A 16,283-nucleotide genomic window follows, 5' to 3' on the forward strand; every position below is an offset into this window, starting at 1 on the left:
TTTCCACGGAGGTACTTGAAAGCTGCTTGTGTTTTGTCAATGGCCTTGACAAAGTTCTTCATCAGATACCCAGCTTGATGTGTAAGGGTGGTAACAAAATCTTCCTTGATTCAACAAGTGGTGGATGCTGAACACTTTTCCTCCCAGGCTCCAATGACTGTCGGAGTGGCCAATCTTTCTTGATGTAGTGGGAATCTCTTGCACGACTATCCCATTCGCAGAGAAAACAGCAGTACTTTGTGTATCCAGTCTGCAGACCAAGCAAGAGAGCAACAACCTTCAAATCGCCACAAAGCTGCCACTGATTTTGGTCATAGTTTATGCACCTCAAAAGTTGTTTCGTGTTGTCATAGGTTTCCTTCATATGGACTGCATGACCAACTGGAATTGATGGCAAAACATTGCCATTATGCAGTAAAACAGCTTTAAGACTCGTCTTCGATGAATCAATGAACAGTCTCCACTCATCTGGATCCTGAACGATGTTGAGGGCTGCCATCACACCATCGATGTTGTTGCAGGCTACAAGATCACCTTCCATGAAGAAGAATGGGCCAAGATCCTTTTGACGGTCACGGAACATGGAGACCCTAACATCACCTGCCAGGAGATTCCACTGCTGTAGTCTGGAGCCCAACAACTCTGCCTTACTCTTGGGTAGTTCCAAATCCCTGACAAGGTCATTCAGTTCACCTTGTGTTATGAGGTGTGGTTCAGAGGAGGAGGATGGGAGAAAATGTGGGTCCTGTGACATTGATGGTTCAGGACCAGAAGTTTCATCCTCTTCCTCGTCTGACTCAAGTGAGAATGATTCTGGTGCATCAGGAACTGGCAGTCCTTCTCCGTGGGGTACTGGGCGTATAGCTGATGGAATGTTTGGATAATGCACAGTCCACTTTTTCTTCTTTGACACACCTTTCCCAACTGGAGGCACCATGCAGAAGTAACAATTGCTGGTATGATCTGTTGGCTCTCTCCAAATCATTGGCATAAGGCATAGATTTCCTTTTCCTGTTCAACCACTGGCGAAGATTTGTTGCACAAGTGTTGCAGCATGTGTATGGGGCCCACCTCTTGTCCTGATCTCCAATTTTGCAGCCAAAATAAAGGTGATAGGCTTTCTTAACCATAGTGGTTATACTGCGCTTTTGTGATGCAAAAGTCACTTCACCACAAACATAGCAGAAGTTATCTGCACTGTTCACACAAGTACGAGGCATCTCTGCTCACTTTGGCTAAACAGAAATGTGTCCCTTTGCAAAATCAAACACTGACAAATAAGAGAGCACGACACTGTATGATTTCTAGAGCTGATATAGGGTAATTTGTTCAGCAGAGTGATGTAAGCTTCGTTATGATTGCATCATCCATGACTTCTAGGAATAACATGATGCAATTCATATCATGTATGACGCAATACCAGCTTCAGATTGCATCATTCATTGTTTTTCCTAAAAAGCAAGTACTGTCCAAACCCAGTCATAGATTTATTCATAGATCCAGTCAAAGATGTATTTTAGACATTTCTGGTTTAAATTGAGATCCCTTCCCTTTATAACTCACTTATCCTCCGCCATTCCCAAGTCAAGGGTCGTATATACTGACCCAATAGCATATCTTGAAAACTACAGCCAATCAACAATTTTAAGCATCATTTTCGTTCTCAGTGACCCAGAATTAGTAAAGTTTGACTACATTTATTTCAGAAGCATTTTGGCTGTAGAGCAGTGTTATAGAACAAGCAACCATTTGGGGACATCTGCCCTGCTTTTCAACAGTCTGCCCTAAGGTTGGCACTCACGGTCATGAACAACTCCAGACAGTGTGATAATGAGAATGAAAAATTATTTTAGATTTCAGTGGAATATTAAACATTCTGCTTTGCAAAAAAAACAAACAGACTTTTAGTTCATTTCCCAAAACTGGCAACATTAGTCAACATGCTTGAAGAATTATTATATCAGATAAATGGCAAACTCAATAATCCATAAAAACATCATATCATCCTGACATGCAAAAACTTTACTGCAAAGTTTACAATAGATTAAATATGAAATTCCAGTGCATTGCCAGACAGTGAGATTCCTGTAGAAGACATAAATGTTACAGGAGATATGATGTAATTATAGATAATGGTCTAGTCCAAAGTAAAACACAGCATTTTCCAAGCACAGTAAATGAAAAAGAATTGGGGAAAACTAATAAAGCCCAAGTCACTTAGCAGATATATGCAGACAAGTTGCCAAATACATGTTGAAATAGAAGTCCAAACCTTTTCCAAGAGATGAGATGGAATTTGCTTGACTCAAATTCTGCAGATACGTGTCAAATCATATAAGCAAAAATATGTCTAAAACACTTCCATAAAGAGGAATCTAATGCGGATATTAGGAGAACTGATGGAAGCCATCCATTTGGACTGTTAAAAATGAACTGCACAAAACACTAAAACTATACTACAAGGAACAATCTTTCATTTGCAAGATGGACTGGATGATCTAACATGTCCAACTTTTGTGAATCTTCAATATGAGATATTAATGCTATCTTTGGAAAGCTGCCTTGTACTGAATTGACTATTCTCTCAGGTACTGTACTGTAATTGCTGTAGAAAGTTCCCACTCAACTGGTGAAATACATTGGAAACATGTCCAAATGTTCCAATCTTACCAAAAGTACCATAACGTGTACAAAAGAATGACAAACATATCCTAACAGGAATGTCTGTTATGAAGTTGTGGAATTCAGAAACTACAGCTTAATATGCTATTTGTATCTTGTGTTGACAGAAAGTTGTGATATTTAGTTTATGAGGGAAAACAATATTCATGTGTGTTACACGGGATGATGTACTGTACACTATAGCACATTTTCATTGTAAATTTAGTCTATAAGACTTTATAGGACAGGGGAGCTTGTCTTGTTATTTGTTCTTAAATCCCAGTGAAATAAATAAAAACTAAGAATCTATATTTCTACCCCTCAGTCACTCTAATTTGGAACTGCCTATGCCCAGGTTAGTTCAACTCTGAGAAACAGGAAAAAGTTTGCTACATATATTTCTGTCCCTTGTTACTAGAGGTGGCCGAAATTTTTTGAATTTTAAGACTGATGAAATTTTGAATTTTAGAAATCAAACAGGATATTCTTCAACAAATTTTTCACTCATTTTTCCCTTTTTTGATCAACTATAAACCTGTTCAAACTGTTTCAAATTTCAATTAAATATTGAAATTTGAAAAAAAGGGGGATTTTTTTTCAAAATTTCCCCTCTCCACTTTTTGACCAGTTCTATTTGTTACTATCTGAGAATGAGCCACACACAAATATGACAATATTTAGAAGTCTAGTAAGGACCACTCAACACACAAAGATAAAAAGTTACTTGGTCACATTATGCAACATAAGGTGATCATTATTCCCATTAATGCATAAACAGTTTTAAAGTTCTATGTCGTACATATTTTGTGCGCATGGAAATTTGTATATGATTGGACAGGAGAGGAAAATTTAATTCAATTGCCGATTAAACACTGACTTAACTTAGTTTAAACAGCATTAAGCTTTCCTTAAATATGACCATTAAACCACTTAAACAGATAATCTCATCTACAAGTGCAATTGTCTGAACAAAGTTGTTTATATATTATGTCAACTAAATCGAAGCGGCCAACTCAAGTGTCAGCTCATATGAATTATCACAAAGATCAATATTGCTGAGCATTACAATGCACATGCTTAAACACCTTTCACATTAAATAGAAATAAGGCATGGGAAATTCACAGCAACATATACCAATACCTGAATAACCTATAAAAACTCTTTAAAATATTTAAGGAAACTGCATATTTTTCAGTCTAACCAAAATAGCATACAGTAAGTCATTTTCCTTATACTCATGCTATTCTGAACAATTTCTTTATTTTAAATGGGATTTCAACATTATTATTTATTAATTTAAAACATGATTACTATGTTTCTCAGCACTTCCCAATGGAATGGTAAAGACTATTAAATACTCAAAGATAAGACTTCAATTTAATTTTGAAATAAACTGAATCTGCCAAATAGCTCTGTAGAGCAATTAACCAGACTCTATCAATGATTGCCTCAAACCCAATTACATACCATGGGGTCAAATTCTCCCCATATTTACACAAGCTTAAATCTTACTGAGTTAATTGGGAGTTGCACATGCCTGAAATAGACAAACTCCTTTTGAAATAATATATAATTAAATGAAACAATATATAAACGGAACCATGCAAATTAGGAGGCCCTTATAAGTTGGTATATCAAGAGACAAAGAATAAACAATATAATCAAATATGTTACCACTTCACAATATAATGTTTAAACTAAGTTTGAGTTAACTCAATGTATATTAAGTTTTAAGCTAATTGATGAGGTAGTGATCAATATGCTAATTTTTAACACTTGGTTTCTTACCTTACAGATATAAAGCCACAAAGACTATCAACAAAGGGGTGCTAGTTACACAAAGAATCTATTTACACTTCAAATACAGCCAACTCAAGACAACCTAGTTACAACACTTGCAATTAGCAGTGTAGATGATAAGCATATTGCACAATCATGCTAAAGCTTGGGACATGGAACAGTTAACATAACCTTTTACATGTCTGAAGTTTTAACAATCTACAGTATAAATAGCAACCACATTGTAACTAGGTTGGAAGACAAGAGCACTGTAATCAGGTTTTGTAAATTGGTTGCATTTGCAACATAAATGGGCTCAAAGATATACCAACTACGCTGAGAGAGAGAGATTGATCTTGCATACATTTTGCTGTATCATATCATACAAACTTACAAAGAAAAGGACAGGACAGGCCTCTGAGGAAACTATCAGCTTAGAAGCTGAGATGAAAGGTCTTATTAGCACATAAGGTTTTTATATAGCTTAACTCAGTAATTTTCAACTTTTTTTGATTTGTAGACGCCTAAAAAATTTTTAATGGAGGTGCAGACCTCTTTGGAAATCTTAGACATAGTCTAAGTTTAGTTTCACCCTAAGGGTCCACAAACCACAGGGTGAAAACCACTGGCTTAACTCGTATTTTGTATTTAAATACACAGCCTAGCTAATGAGTTCTACAATAGTATTAGTCTAGTTATTTTAATATTTTGTATGGACTTATACTTATATTATTTATTATTTTGATCTTATATTTATTTTCAATTCCATGCCAAATAAAATTTGTTCTGTTTAAGATATCCGGAATGATGATAGATAACTGTTTGCTTGTAAACAAGCACCGTTAGATACAAGATGAACAAAACTCTCTTAAGATCTTAAGGAAGGCTGAGACAGAAGAGAAATAACTACTGGAGCAGTCTGTGAAAAGCAAGGAAACCCAGGGTCTCTTCCACAAAATGGTTCTGAAAGGAAGTTGGGATAGGCCAGCAAGGACACAGGGAAAGTTTAAACACCTGAAGAAGAGTGCCAGGCATGGTTAACGCCCTATGTAGCACTTCGGTGAGTACACACATATAATCACCTTCTTCCCCAAACTTTCCAAAGTACAGTATGGGACACAACTTCCCAACTCAAACCAGAACAAAAAGTTATCAAAGTAGTAAGCCTGACAGCAAATCAGCTTGTTCTTTTGCTATTTAGTGGCATTTACAAGCAAATGGAGATCAGTTTCCATTTTCAGTCTTAGTTCAGATTCACTTGTGTGTCAAATATAACAAGATACACACCATGATATTATTTTTCTCTCCCACATCAGGAGGTGGTACTGCTTCATGTGAAATGAGCCATAAACCCAAAAGAAACCTTATAAGAATAACGGATACACACTCTGATCCATTTCAACATCATGTTTTGGTGGAACTTGTATCCCTGTCTTTTGTCCTTCAAAAATATTTAACAAACTGTCACCAACTCAAATATCCCAAATACTGTTTAACAAGAACTTCCTGGATCTGTGTGGAGGCACTTCTCATTCTCACTAGAGGAAGATGGACATAGAAACACAGCCCTATCCTGATGGCCAACAGTTGGAGAGCTTTCTCCTGTTCATCGTCTATGGGACTATTAAGAGAGTTAGTGAGAAGAACTGGATTCTAAAGTCTTATTATGCTGATCACAACCAGTATTATATGTTCAGTTTGTGAGACCCATAGAGTATGATTAAGTATCTCCCCCCAGTATCTGGTACAGATTGTGTCATGGAGCACAAACTGGTTGTGGCTCAAAACTAATAAAATTGAGATGATGATGATGATGATGATAAACTTGGCAAAGTAACTGGAAGATATGACAAAGATTATATTGATCCCTTTGCTAGGGATGTCACATAGGATGTGTATCCACCCCTTGTCACTCAAGTACATAATTCTGAGGTCCTTGTAGCTTTTCAGTTGTTTTTAGATGATCAAACAGCAGTGGTGACTAGGACTGCTTTTTTCAATATACAGTGAGTCAGGAGATTGTGACCTCTTCTCACAGTTACAGACATTGCTATCAAATCCTACCTCTATCACCTTTAGGTCAGTCTGCTGCAATACACTTTACATAATGCTACATTTGAAATTGAACGGAAACTAAAATGAATGAAGTATGTGTTATAGACTGCTTAATAAGAGGCTCTCTCCCCAAGAGCAGATGAAACCAACCCTCTGTGATATCCATTGGCTACTAGTTGGTTTGCAAGTGAAACTTAAGGTGTTAGTTTAGTCCTATAAGCCTTAAAAGGTTTGGGACCTGCCTATATGAGAGCCAGCATCTCTTCTGTGTGAAAATGCTGCAGTTGAGATCACCTGCAACACTCTGGCTGAAATTCCTTTAATTTGTAAGAGAGCAAGGCTGCAGACAGGTCATTTTCTGTGAGGGACCCTCAGATATAGAATTCACCCGCCACACACACACCTCATGGTTTGAAATAATAATAGCTGCCAGAATTTGCTGACCTTTGGGGCATGCTTAAAAGCCTATCTATTTGCATATTTGTCTGGGGAGAGCAGAAGGTGTGTGGAGTTTGGGGAAAACTGAAGTGGGGAAGTTTTGTTTTCTGCTGACTGGCTGATGAGGTTTGCTGCTGTTCTGCTCTTGTTGTTTTTGTTATGAACTGTTTATACAATGATTTGTCAATGCACTCGGAGCCTGCGATAGGTGTCCAAATCCAAATAAATATGTATGTCACGTAAGTGCATGATACAATATAAGATGTATGTGGAAATCCCTCTGTGTACTTTCAGAGGGGTCACATACGGAGGTGAAAGCTCAACAATACATAGTCAAGGTTGTGGTTGCATAAAACTGGTGAATAGACAGTGACAGTAGAATTCATAAGATCTCTGCAGAGAGTATGTCCAGGTTTGTCCTAGAGTGTTTGGAGTATGACATTCCCCTCAATCAGAAGAGAGAGAATTTTCGAGAGCAATTTGCAACAATGCATCTACTTTAGGGTAAGGAGTCCACAACTTTATTTTCTAAAATGTTAGCTTATATCCATGAGGGTGAAACAAGAATTAGATGCAACCCACCTATTATCAAGTACAATTTTGTACTAAGAATTCATTGTACTAAGAATTTAGAGATATTTTGGTATAAAATAGATATATTTTGATGGGGAAAATACCTAATCTGAACAGGAGTCCTCTTCAAAGAAATCAGGTTCAGATAAATCCATATTATGTGAAGCACTTGGGAACACATGAGGTTTGTCTTAAATAACTGGGATAACAGAAGCCTAGCTTCTCTGAACTGAGTCATTGGAACTGAGACCTATGTTATTTAAGAAGAAATAGGACAGGAGTGGGAACTATTTTAGCTTTGACTAGCAAGACTGAGGTGACTTTAACAATAAATCTTTTTCTTGTTAGTGACGGAGAAGAGATAGCTCACCTGCATTCTGGGCACCAAAGGCTTGAACTATCAAAGACAACTCTGGAAGAAAAAGAGGAGAAAGTCATGCCTCCAAGGGCATGTCTCACTTTAGAGTCCCAGGTTCCTACGAGTTGTTGGTTTTTCAACTGTTCATGGTTGCTCTTCCTTGATTGCAGTTGAGGCAGATACGTTTGATCACTCAGAGCCATCATACACAATGATTGAGAGTTTTGGCACGAAAGGCAGAGAGATCCTGTTAGACATGCTCACATGATATGGCCATAAAGAGCACTTAATAATTTTCCTTACTCTTCTATTTCACACATTTAAAAATGTCCCCTTAGGTAGAATGCCTGACTAGACTTGGGGGGGGGAAAAGCCTAACAAAAGATCGTAAAGCAAAACTGAGAACTTAAACATTTGTGCTGTTCATTCTATGACAGACAAAGTGAGAATGAGGAGCCTTGAGACAACTATGTTGTCAATAAAATACTGTATTTCTCTTAGTTACAAATGCCTGTTCAAGTGTGACATATGCAAAACCCATTTAGTTAGAGATTGGCCTTGTCTACAAGAATGGAGGGAAAGTTAACAGGAACCAGGCCAAAGTATGTGAGAAGTAGTGTCGGTGAGAAATCATGCTGAAGAAAGGAAAAGCGAGAGCACAAAAAATAAAACCATGAGAATCAGGGAGAAAGTAGCAGAGAAAAAAAATCAGCTGAAAAATCCAAGTGAAAAAATAAAGCATACAACTCCCAGTTCTCTCTCATTGCACTGAATGTCTGGAGAGTTTGAACAGATTCCTACCCTGTCCTTTTTGCTTACATATAAACATAACAATACTTAAGTTTTACTCAGTGAGTAAATTCTTGTCTTTTATGCCAATTTGTGTTGGTGGGGGTGACAATACTAGTAGTACTGAAGTATTTCAGTGACATATTATGGAGATTTGGGGTTACAGCTTCATCTACCAGAATAGAGGATTCCTTAACCCAGAATGTTTAAGTGTATGTCAGCAGCAATTCAAATTTGTACAAAGAGTGATTGTTTGTCAATTGTTGACAGTTTGTAACATTTTTCCTATCTTTTCCCCTATTGATGCTTGTGTACGTTTTATGCTTAATTGAGCTTCTGCACACTGATCTCTTCTTCAGAGTTAGGAAGTAACTATTTTCAACAGACAGCCTAGCCTGTTAGTTAAAATTAAATGTTACCTAAAAGGAAAATTTAGCATCCAGTGACAAGCACTGTAAAAGTTTTCTTTGAAAACCCAATTTATCCTAACGCACTAGTACTGTTGTACTTTAACTACATTAAAGAGGGAAAAAACAAATGCCAGTGGGCTGTTATCTGTATAATGTAATTCCAGATGAGTCTAACCACAGGCATATGTTAGTACCAGTTTCTGGCGGCCATCCAATTTTTAACCAAGTATAATTAAAAATAACACTTCAGTAAAACAAATTCCAGGACTGTTTACTTTTCTTGAAAAGAAGCTACTACACTCCTCCTTAATAGCAGATACAATTGTTTTCAGAATCCCCAGAAAGGTGATCCACTGACCCCTATTAAAACAAAACTAACAAAACCTCTTGCACTGAGGAAGTTCTGGAGATCAATGCTTAGGCCCAAATTCTCCCCACTCCCCCGAAATAAGAATAGCCAGGCTTAGTGTGAAGAAGAGGGGTGTTAGAAGAACGGGCTGAAAAAAATTCTCTGCTTAAGCCACAGAGGTGACAATTGAGCTACTCAGAAGACTATTACACTCCTGACACTGCTTTAGCCCTTACCAGTTCTGTTTTTCTGTGCTTCATGTAACAGAAGCTCCAGTGGCCTCATGCCACACCCAAACTTTGCTGAACAGAGACTATGGGATCCCTTGTCAAGCTGGGATCTGTACTACATACAAGGACTGCACCTGCAAAAAGACTCCACGTACCTCTACACACACTCCCTCCCACACACACAACCCCACAATAGAACCATGCTAGACCTGGAGTCCTCTGTAGCAATGAAAGAAAGGGATAACATTTGGCAAAAGGTTGGCCAAGCCCTCCTTGCAGCTGGAAAACAGGGTTTATATCTCTCCAGAATCCAACAACAGATCCCTGTGTCTGTCTCAAGAACAACACAATACTCCTCAAGGGGCTGAGCCTACTGTTTCTACAGCATTAAATAGTTTAATTTTTTTTTTTAATTCTCACTTTTTCTTTAGGTAGGGGCTACCTTGAATTGAAGACTCACTCCAGTCATGATTATTAAATAACTGTGTCATCTACTATATTGAAATATTCTTTTTCAATAATATTTCCCTGTATTTCTCAATCAACCTGTAAAATTAAATGAATGTTTTACCTCTTTTGTTTCTCCTGTCTGAATAATGTTTGAGAGGTCACTTTGGTCCACATGCAGCCAGTGACATCCACAGGAGACCTTGTTTCCCACTCTTGTAGGAAGCTAACATTGACTAATGCAGTAAAAGTAAAAACAAAAACAAAGAAATAGAACTTACGAAAATAAAGTTTGAAATTTTAGAAATCACTCAAAAGATGTAAACTGTCTGCTTGCAGGTGATCAGAAGTCCAACTGTGAGCCCACTTAACCTTCTGCCTTTGACTGCATCCCCAACTTTCCTAATTATAGGTCCCCCCCTGCAATTACTACAAGCTCCCTAATAACCTCTTAACCTCCCTCTGCCATTTGCATCCCTCAACCTAGTGAAAGCTCTGCCATGTAACACATCAAAAGTGCATACAATTTGTCAACAGCCTTTAAACAATGTTCCCTGGGTACTGTACAGCCATACATGCTCTTGGGAGCGGCTTACACTGAGGTCAAAGAGAGCAGCAGAAGCTTGAGATGGTGACTGGAGTCAGGGATGCAAACAGGAAGAGTGTAGGAACTTAGGAGGCAGTAGTGAAGGCTGTGGATGAAGTCAGCGAAGTGGAGAAAGACACCAAAGAGATTAAGTGGGTATGAATACCTGGTTTACCAACTACACTTCTGATCACTCTCGGATACACTTGTATACATCTTCAGAGCAATTTCTAAAACATTTTTAATTTTCCTGTAGCATTTTTAAATCCTATTTTTTCCCCTTAACTTTTACAGCATTGGTCCATAGCAATTCCCCTGGAAGATACGAAACCGGAGAGAATAATTGTCATCACTTGGCTCAAAACAACCTCTCAAACTTCACTCACTTCTGATTTCTTGGGAATTGCAATGAGGGAAATCCTCCCCCACTCTTCACTTCCACATGCCAGGCTCAAGTAACTGGGTTTAACAGGGAGAAAATGGGTCCCATTAAGAGACAGGATTTGCTCCAATATAATTACAATACAGGGTTATAAAATAACTAAGAACTAGATTCTACTATCCTTACTCACAATGTGTACTACTTTCTCCATGATTAGTCCCATTTAAAACTATACATGACACAGACTGGCTGTTGAATATACAATGCAAATAAACTAAAAAATTGAGAAAAATATTTTACACTAACTTCTTTCAGTTCCAATAAGCTTACATATTATATATAAATACAATAGGTACAAAAATTTCAGATATTTGTGCCTTTCAGGTTGGTGATGTCCCTTGAAGTAGTGAAAAACTGCTTTACATGGGATGGGAGTCCCTAGATCATGAAAGCTGTAAAAGGAGAAAGATCTAGTCGCTGTAACTTATTATACCAATCTAATCTGAGCACCTTTCAATAAAATGTTAAACATGATGAACATCTCGCACACGTGGCTCATTTTTTCTTTCTTATCTTCTCCCAAGGGGGAGAAATGTATGTGCAGCACAGTGTTTAGTTTTGGTAGGGTTTTGGGTTGAGGTGCTTTTTCTTTTTTTATGGTGTATATCAGTATTTATTAGGGATGCTTCAAAAGCAAGATTGGATATGGTCTGGACTGTTTACTTTTTCAGCTCAAATAGTCAATGTCTTAGGGTAGACTGAGTCTGCAGGCTCAGGTCTGAGTATAGGATAGCACATAGTTACGCCATCCCAAAAGGAACACTTGGAAGGAATTGAGCAAAGACACCCCTCTGAAGTACAATTTCCTCTGGAGTTCCCCTGTTAACACTGTTGCAGAAGGAAGTATGCTATTTGTCAGCCTTTTGTAAATTGCTGCATAATCCCCCCACTCACATCCAGCTAGCTCTGCTCTATTTTCTGCATTTTCCTCGCTCAAGTGCTCATAGGGAAGAGTATAGGGTATGCAGCCCTTGTTCTTCCCCAATACCCAGACCTAAAAGCCTTACTCCTTTTACTTCCTCGCATGGCTGCACAGGATCAAGCCTGTACACAATCTAATCCTAAATTAACATAGCAACAATTATACAATCATATTTTTAAAGGGAAATGTTTTACAACATTTTGCTTGGATGGCAGGTCTAATGAACATAACAGCTTTCACTCTACAGCCTACTCTACACTTGGAAATTAGGTTGGTATAACTGCATCACTCAGAGGTGTAAAAAAATCCATACCCCTGAACACCTCAGTTAAACTGCCTCTTGAGGAGGTGGAATACCTATACTGATCTGAGAATCCCTCTTGTCAGCATAGGTAGTGTCTTCACTGAAGAGCAGCACACCGCTGTAGTGTTTTATGTGTAGACAAGCCCTATATCTTACTCCTTTACCACAGCTGCAATATGTTTTAAGTGGGGGATTTTGTTTGTTTGGTTTGGTTTGCTTTAACTAAAACAAAAATATACTCTGTGTCAATACATACTTCTTGATATTAAACAACTCTGAGATACAATTTTATCATTAGAAGTTTAGAATGCTTGATCTATAAAATAACAAATGCTAGACAGGATAACGTAAATAACTGCTTTATAATGTCATCCTCGTTTTAATATAAAGCAGTATTATCAAGTGAAAAAACAAGGAATTGATAGAAGTGGCAAAAGAAGAAGCCAGTGTACATCTTCAAAGAGTGTTGCGTTGTTTGTGTTTTGTAAATAAAGAGGAAAAGGCCAGTTATTATATTTTGTAGCCAAGGGTGGGAGTCAGAAGAGTAAATAAAACAAATGTACTTAGCTTTATGGCTCTCACTAGCTCAGTTTATACGTGGCCTAATCCTGTTCTCCCTGAAGTCAACAGGAGGTTTTTCATTTACTTCAATGGAAGCATGATCAGCCTAACATGAGTCAATGCAGAAGATTTGGATGATTGTGGCACAGGGAACACTGGGAGTTTCTCTTCTCCACCTTTTCTTCCTACAGCATTTGTGGAAGCAGAGGAAGAAATAGTACAGGCACTAGCCTTTCCCTGGCTATCCCAGGACCCTACATCACTATTTCATGACTTCTTACCCATCTGTATATATATAACATTTAATGCTGATTTACAGCATCACTTAATCAAAACACTGGTTTGTTGTGTTTCTGAGGCAGTTTTTTCTGTGTTAAAATGCCATACCAAACAAACAATATTCTTATATGCCAGTAGTAGATCTTATGAAAATGGTATGTCTATAGCCCGCCAAAAAGAATCATGAATACAGCACAGCTGCCAACACCTACACTTACTCCTCGCATGACCAGCTACCTCAAATAGTGCTTGAAAATTTCAGACTTAGCTCTGCTGCAAAGGAGTCTCTTTCAAACAGGGAAAGACATGAATGAAGGAGAATAGGAAGCAATAACCAACATGCTTACCAGGCCACCACAGAGGCTGAAGACAGCCGTATGTGTCTCCTGTGCATTGACATGCCCCCGGTAGAAGCAGTGGCGCAAGTCAGAGGAGGGCTGCTCCTGTGCGGACCCCACATGCATCACTTTATAATTAGCAGCAATGAATCCTGCATCAGCGCTCAAGTTCAGTTGGAAGAGCTGCCCATAAGCATTGAGCTGGTAATGTGTCCTGAAAGCAGCGGGCTCCGCAGGTGCCTCCAAGCTCCTTTTCTTCCTTCTGAAGTGATGTGTGTGAGGGAAAACTTCTCCAAATTCATTCACTCGGGTAGGTGTGACTATCTCGTAGGAAGAGAGTTGCTTCACTAAAGTCTCTGCAACAGAAAGAAGAAGACCCATCCTTACCAAATAGTGTGGAAATGAGCCATAGTTTTATCCAAAATTTGCCCACTACAGTACAGTGTAGTCTAGCATGCAGCTGCCTTACTTGAGGACACATGGGTCAGGAAGGAGACTTTGGGTCTCCAAAGGAATTCCTCCTGTGTCTCCTCTCCAGGAGACATACACTATCAGTGCATACACACTCCAAACACTCATACATACTGTAAGTACCAGCTCCCACAGCTGTACATGCGACCCGCCTCCCACACAGCCCCAAACACCCCCACACACTGTGTGCACCACCAACATGCTTAGCAGGAGACTGAAGACTGCCCTAGGTGCCTCCTTTCCATTGACATGCCCACGGTAAATGCAGAGGCACAAGTCAGAGCCATTCACATACATTATATGTGGGGGGGTATACTCCACAAGGAGCCTGCCTCCCCATCCCTACTCACATACTCTATGCCACACAGTCCCTATTCACCCACCCTGCCAACCTAAGCACCACAGCCTCCCCACAGATGCACCCCACTGACATAAGGTACTACACATTCACTCCCACTCCGTTTTGCACCACTCTCACACACACCCACACCTAACTCCAGTTACACACACACGAATATGCACTCCACAGCATCGCCCCCCACACAAGCAGCGGAATCCTGGCACGTGCTGACCACCACACACACACAGACCCCTCCCTCCTTCCCCCCACTTACAAACGGGGGGTGAAATCCCGGCCCTCCTGACAAGGCGCTGGGATGGTGCCGCTGATGTCAGGGGGGGACCGGATTTCATCCCCCCCCCCGTTTGTAAGTAGGGGGAAGGTGGGAGGGGTCTGTGTGGTGTTCAGCACGTGCCAGGGTGCCGGTTCTTGTGTAGGGGGCGATGCGTGAGTGTGGCGTGCATATTCGTGTGTGTTTGTGCGGTGTGTGTAACTGGAGTTAGGTGTGTGTGTGTAAATGGTACAAAACGGAGTGGGAGTGAATGTGCAGTGCCTTATGTCAGTGGGGTGCATCTGCGGGAAGGCTGTGGTGCGTAGATTTCCCTCCGCGTGGGCGCGCCCCACGCAGGCTCCGCTCCGCGTGCGCCCCGCACCCAGGCACCGCGTTCCTCGAAAGCACCGCGCCGCGGTGTCACCTCCAGCTGCCCGGGGAAGCCCCGCCGCTCGGGGCCGAGCCCAGCCTTCTTTGTTGCCGCCTGTTTACCTTGTGAGGGGTGAAACCGGACTTCCCAGGACTTGGTGATGAGAAGGGAGAGCGGGCACAGCAGACCCGCTAGCCACTTCGCAGCCCGCATGGCTCTCTCCGGGGGCGCCCCGCCGCGGAGCCCCCCGCCGCTGCTCCAGCAGCAGCGCCTGCTTCAGCAGCCGCAGCCGCCACCCGGCTGGGCCGACCCCGCACGGCTCGGCTCTTTCATGTTACTGGCGCCCACCCTTGTCCCCTGCGTTGTCTCCTCCTTTCCCGGCTTCCCCGCTACTCCTTCAGAACGCTGCCCGCTCCCAGCCCCTTCTCGGCTCCCCCCCGCCTGAACTCTGGCATTCGCTCTCTGCGCCGGGGTGGGCGAGGGCGGTTCTTCCCCTCCTCCCGCAGCCTGTGGGGAAGCGAGGAGCAGCATGCCAGCTTCACTCAGTCCGTGGCCATCCCAGGACCCCCGATCAAAGAGACTGCCCGCCCCCTTGGGGCAGGGACCTGGCCAATGAGTGGAGCCGGCTCACTGCAGCCACTCCATCACACACACACACACACACTTGCTGTCTGACACAACCAGGCACCGCAAAGTGTAATGAGTAATAACAATCACTCCCCACTACAGAAACCTACACATAAGAGTTAATCTCAAAGTGCTGTCATGCCCTCGCCAACCAAATACACAATCCTCAACCAAAACTTTCTGTGACTCTCTAGAGGTAAGCCTGGAAATATGTGTCAATAAGAAATGCACTTAGAGCCCATTGTCCTCGTCTACAAAACACAAACGCTTGAAAAGCCTGGAAGTTCAACGTTTATGCTCAAAGGAAAAAAAGAGCTCCACTAAGCATGGAAATACACCGAAATGGTCACCTAAAAACCTTAATTCTGCCCACTTCCCACACTGACCTTCTACCCATTGCACATTAGGTGTAAAATGGAGCCATTTTGGTTAAGAATTTTGTTTGAAGGGGGTCCTGATAAGGATTTTAAGAAGTTTGTATCCTGTGGCTGTAAACATCATGGACTTGGTTTTCTGTTTCACTAGGTCACCTTTAGGTTGCTGTTTGGGAGCAGTTGTCATAAAAATCCTTAACCAACTATTCAGGAAAGCACTGGGTCAATCCCATAATGATTATGGTCCAAATTACTAGCGTTATGGAAACGTTTTTAAGGAGGTAGTTGAAGGATAGTAATCTGGCAAT

General features: G+C 40.7%; 1 protein-coding gene across 5 annotated transcripts in view; it reads right to left on the reverse strand.

Moving 5' to 3' along the window:
* Positions 1-15,522, reverse strand: part of ADAMTS20 (ADAM metallopeptidase with thrombospondin type 1 motif 20) — a 172,546-nt gene extending 157,024 nt beyond the window's left edge. For 4 of the 5 annotated variants that reach the window (XM_034769790.1, XM_034769798.1, XM_034769810.1 and 1 more), the window contains exons 1-2: positions 15,097-15,522; positions 13,532-13,878 (exon numbers count right to left, since the gene is read on the reverse strand). In XM_034769790.1, the coding sequence (XP_034625681.1) occupies positions 13,532-13,878; positions 15,097-15,187 (438 nt within the window). In that variant the 5' untranslated portion in view covers positions 15,188-15,522. Of the gene's footprint in view, positions 1-7,877; positions 8,151-13,531; positions 13,879-15,096 lie in introns of those variants that run through there. The other variant, XM_034769819.1, reaches the window with a different exon arrangement.
* Positions 15,523-16,283: the final 761 nt, after the last annotated feature.

Source organism: Trachemys scripta, chromosome 1 (genome assembly GCF_013100865.1).
Source record: "Trachemys scripta elegans isolate TJP31775 chromosome 1, CAS_Tse_1.0, whole genome shotgun sequence".
Taxonomy (NCBI): domain Eukaryota; kingdom Metazoa; phylum Chordata; order Testudines; family Emydidae; genus Trachemys; species Trachemys scripta.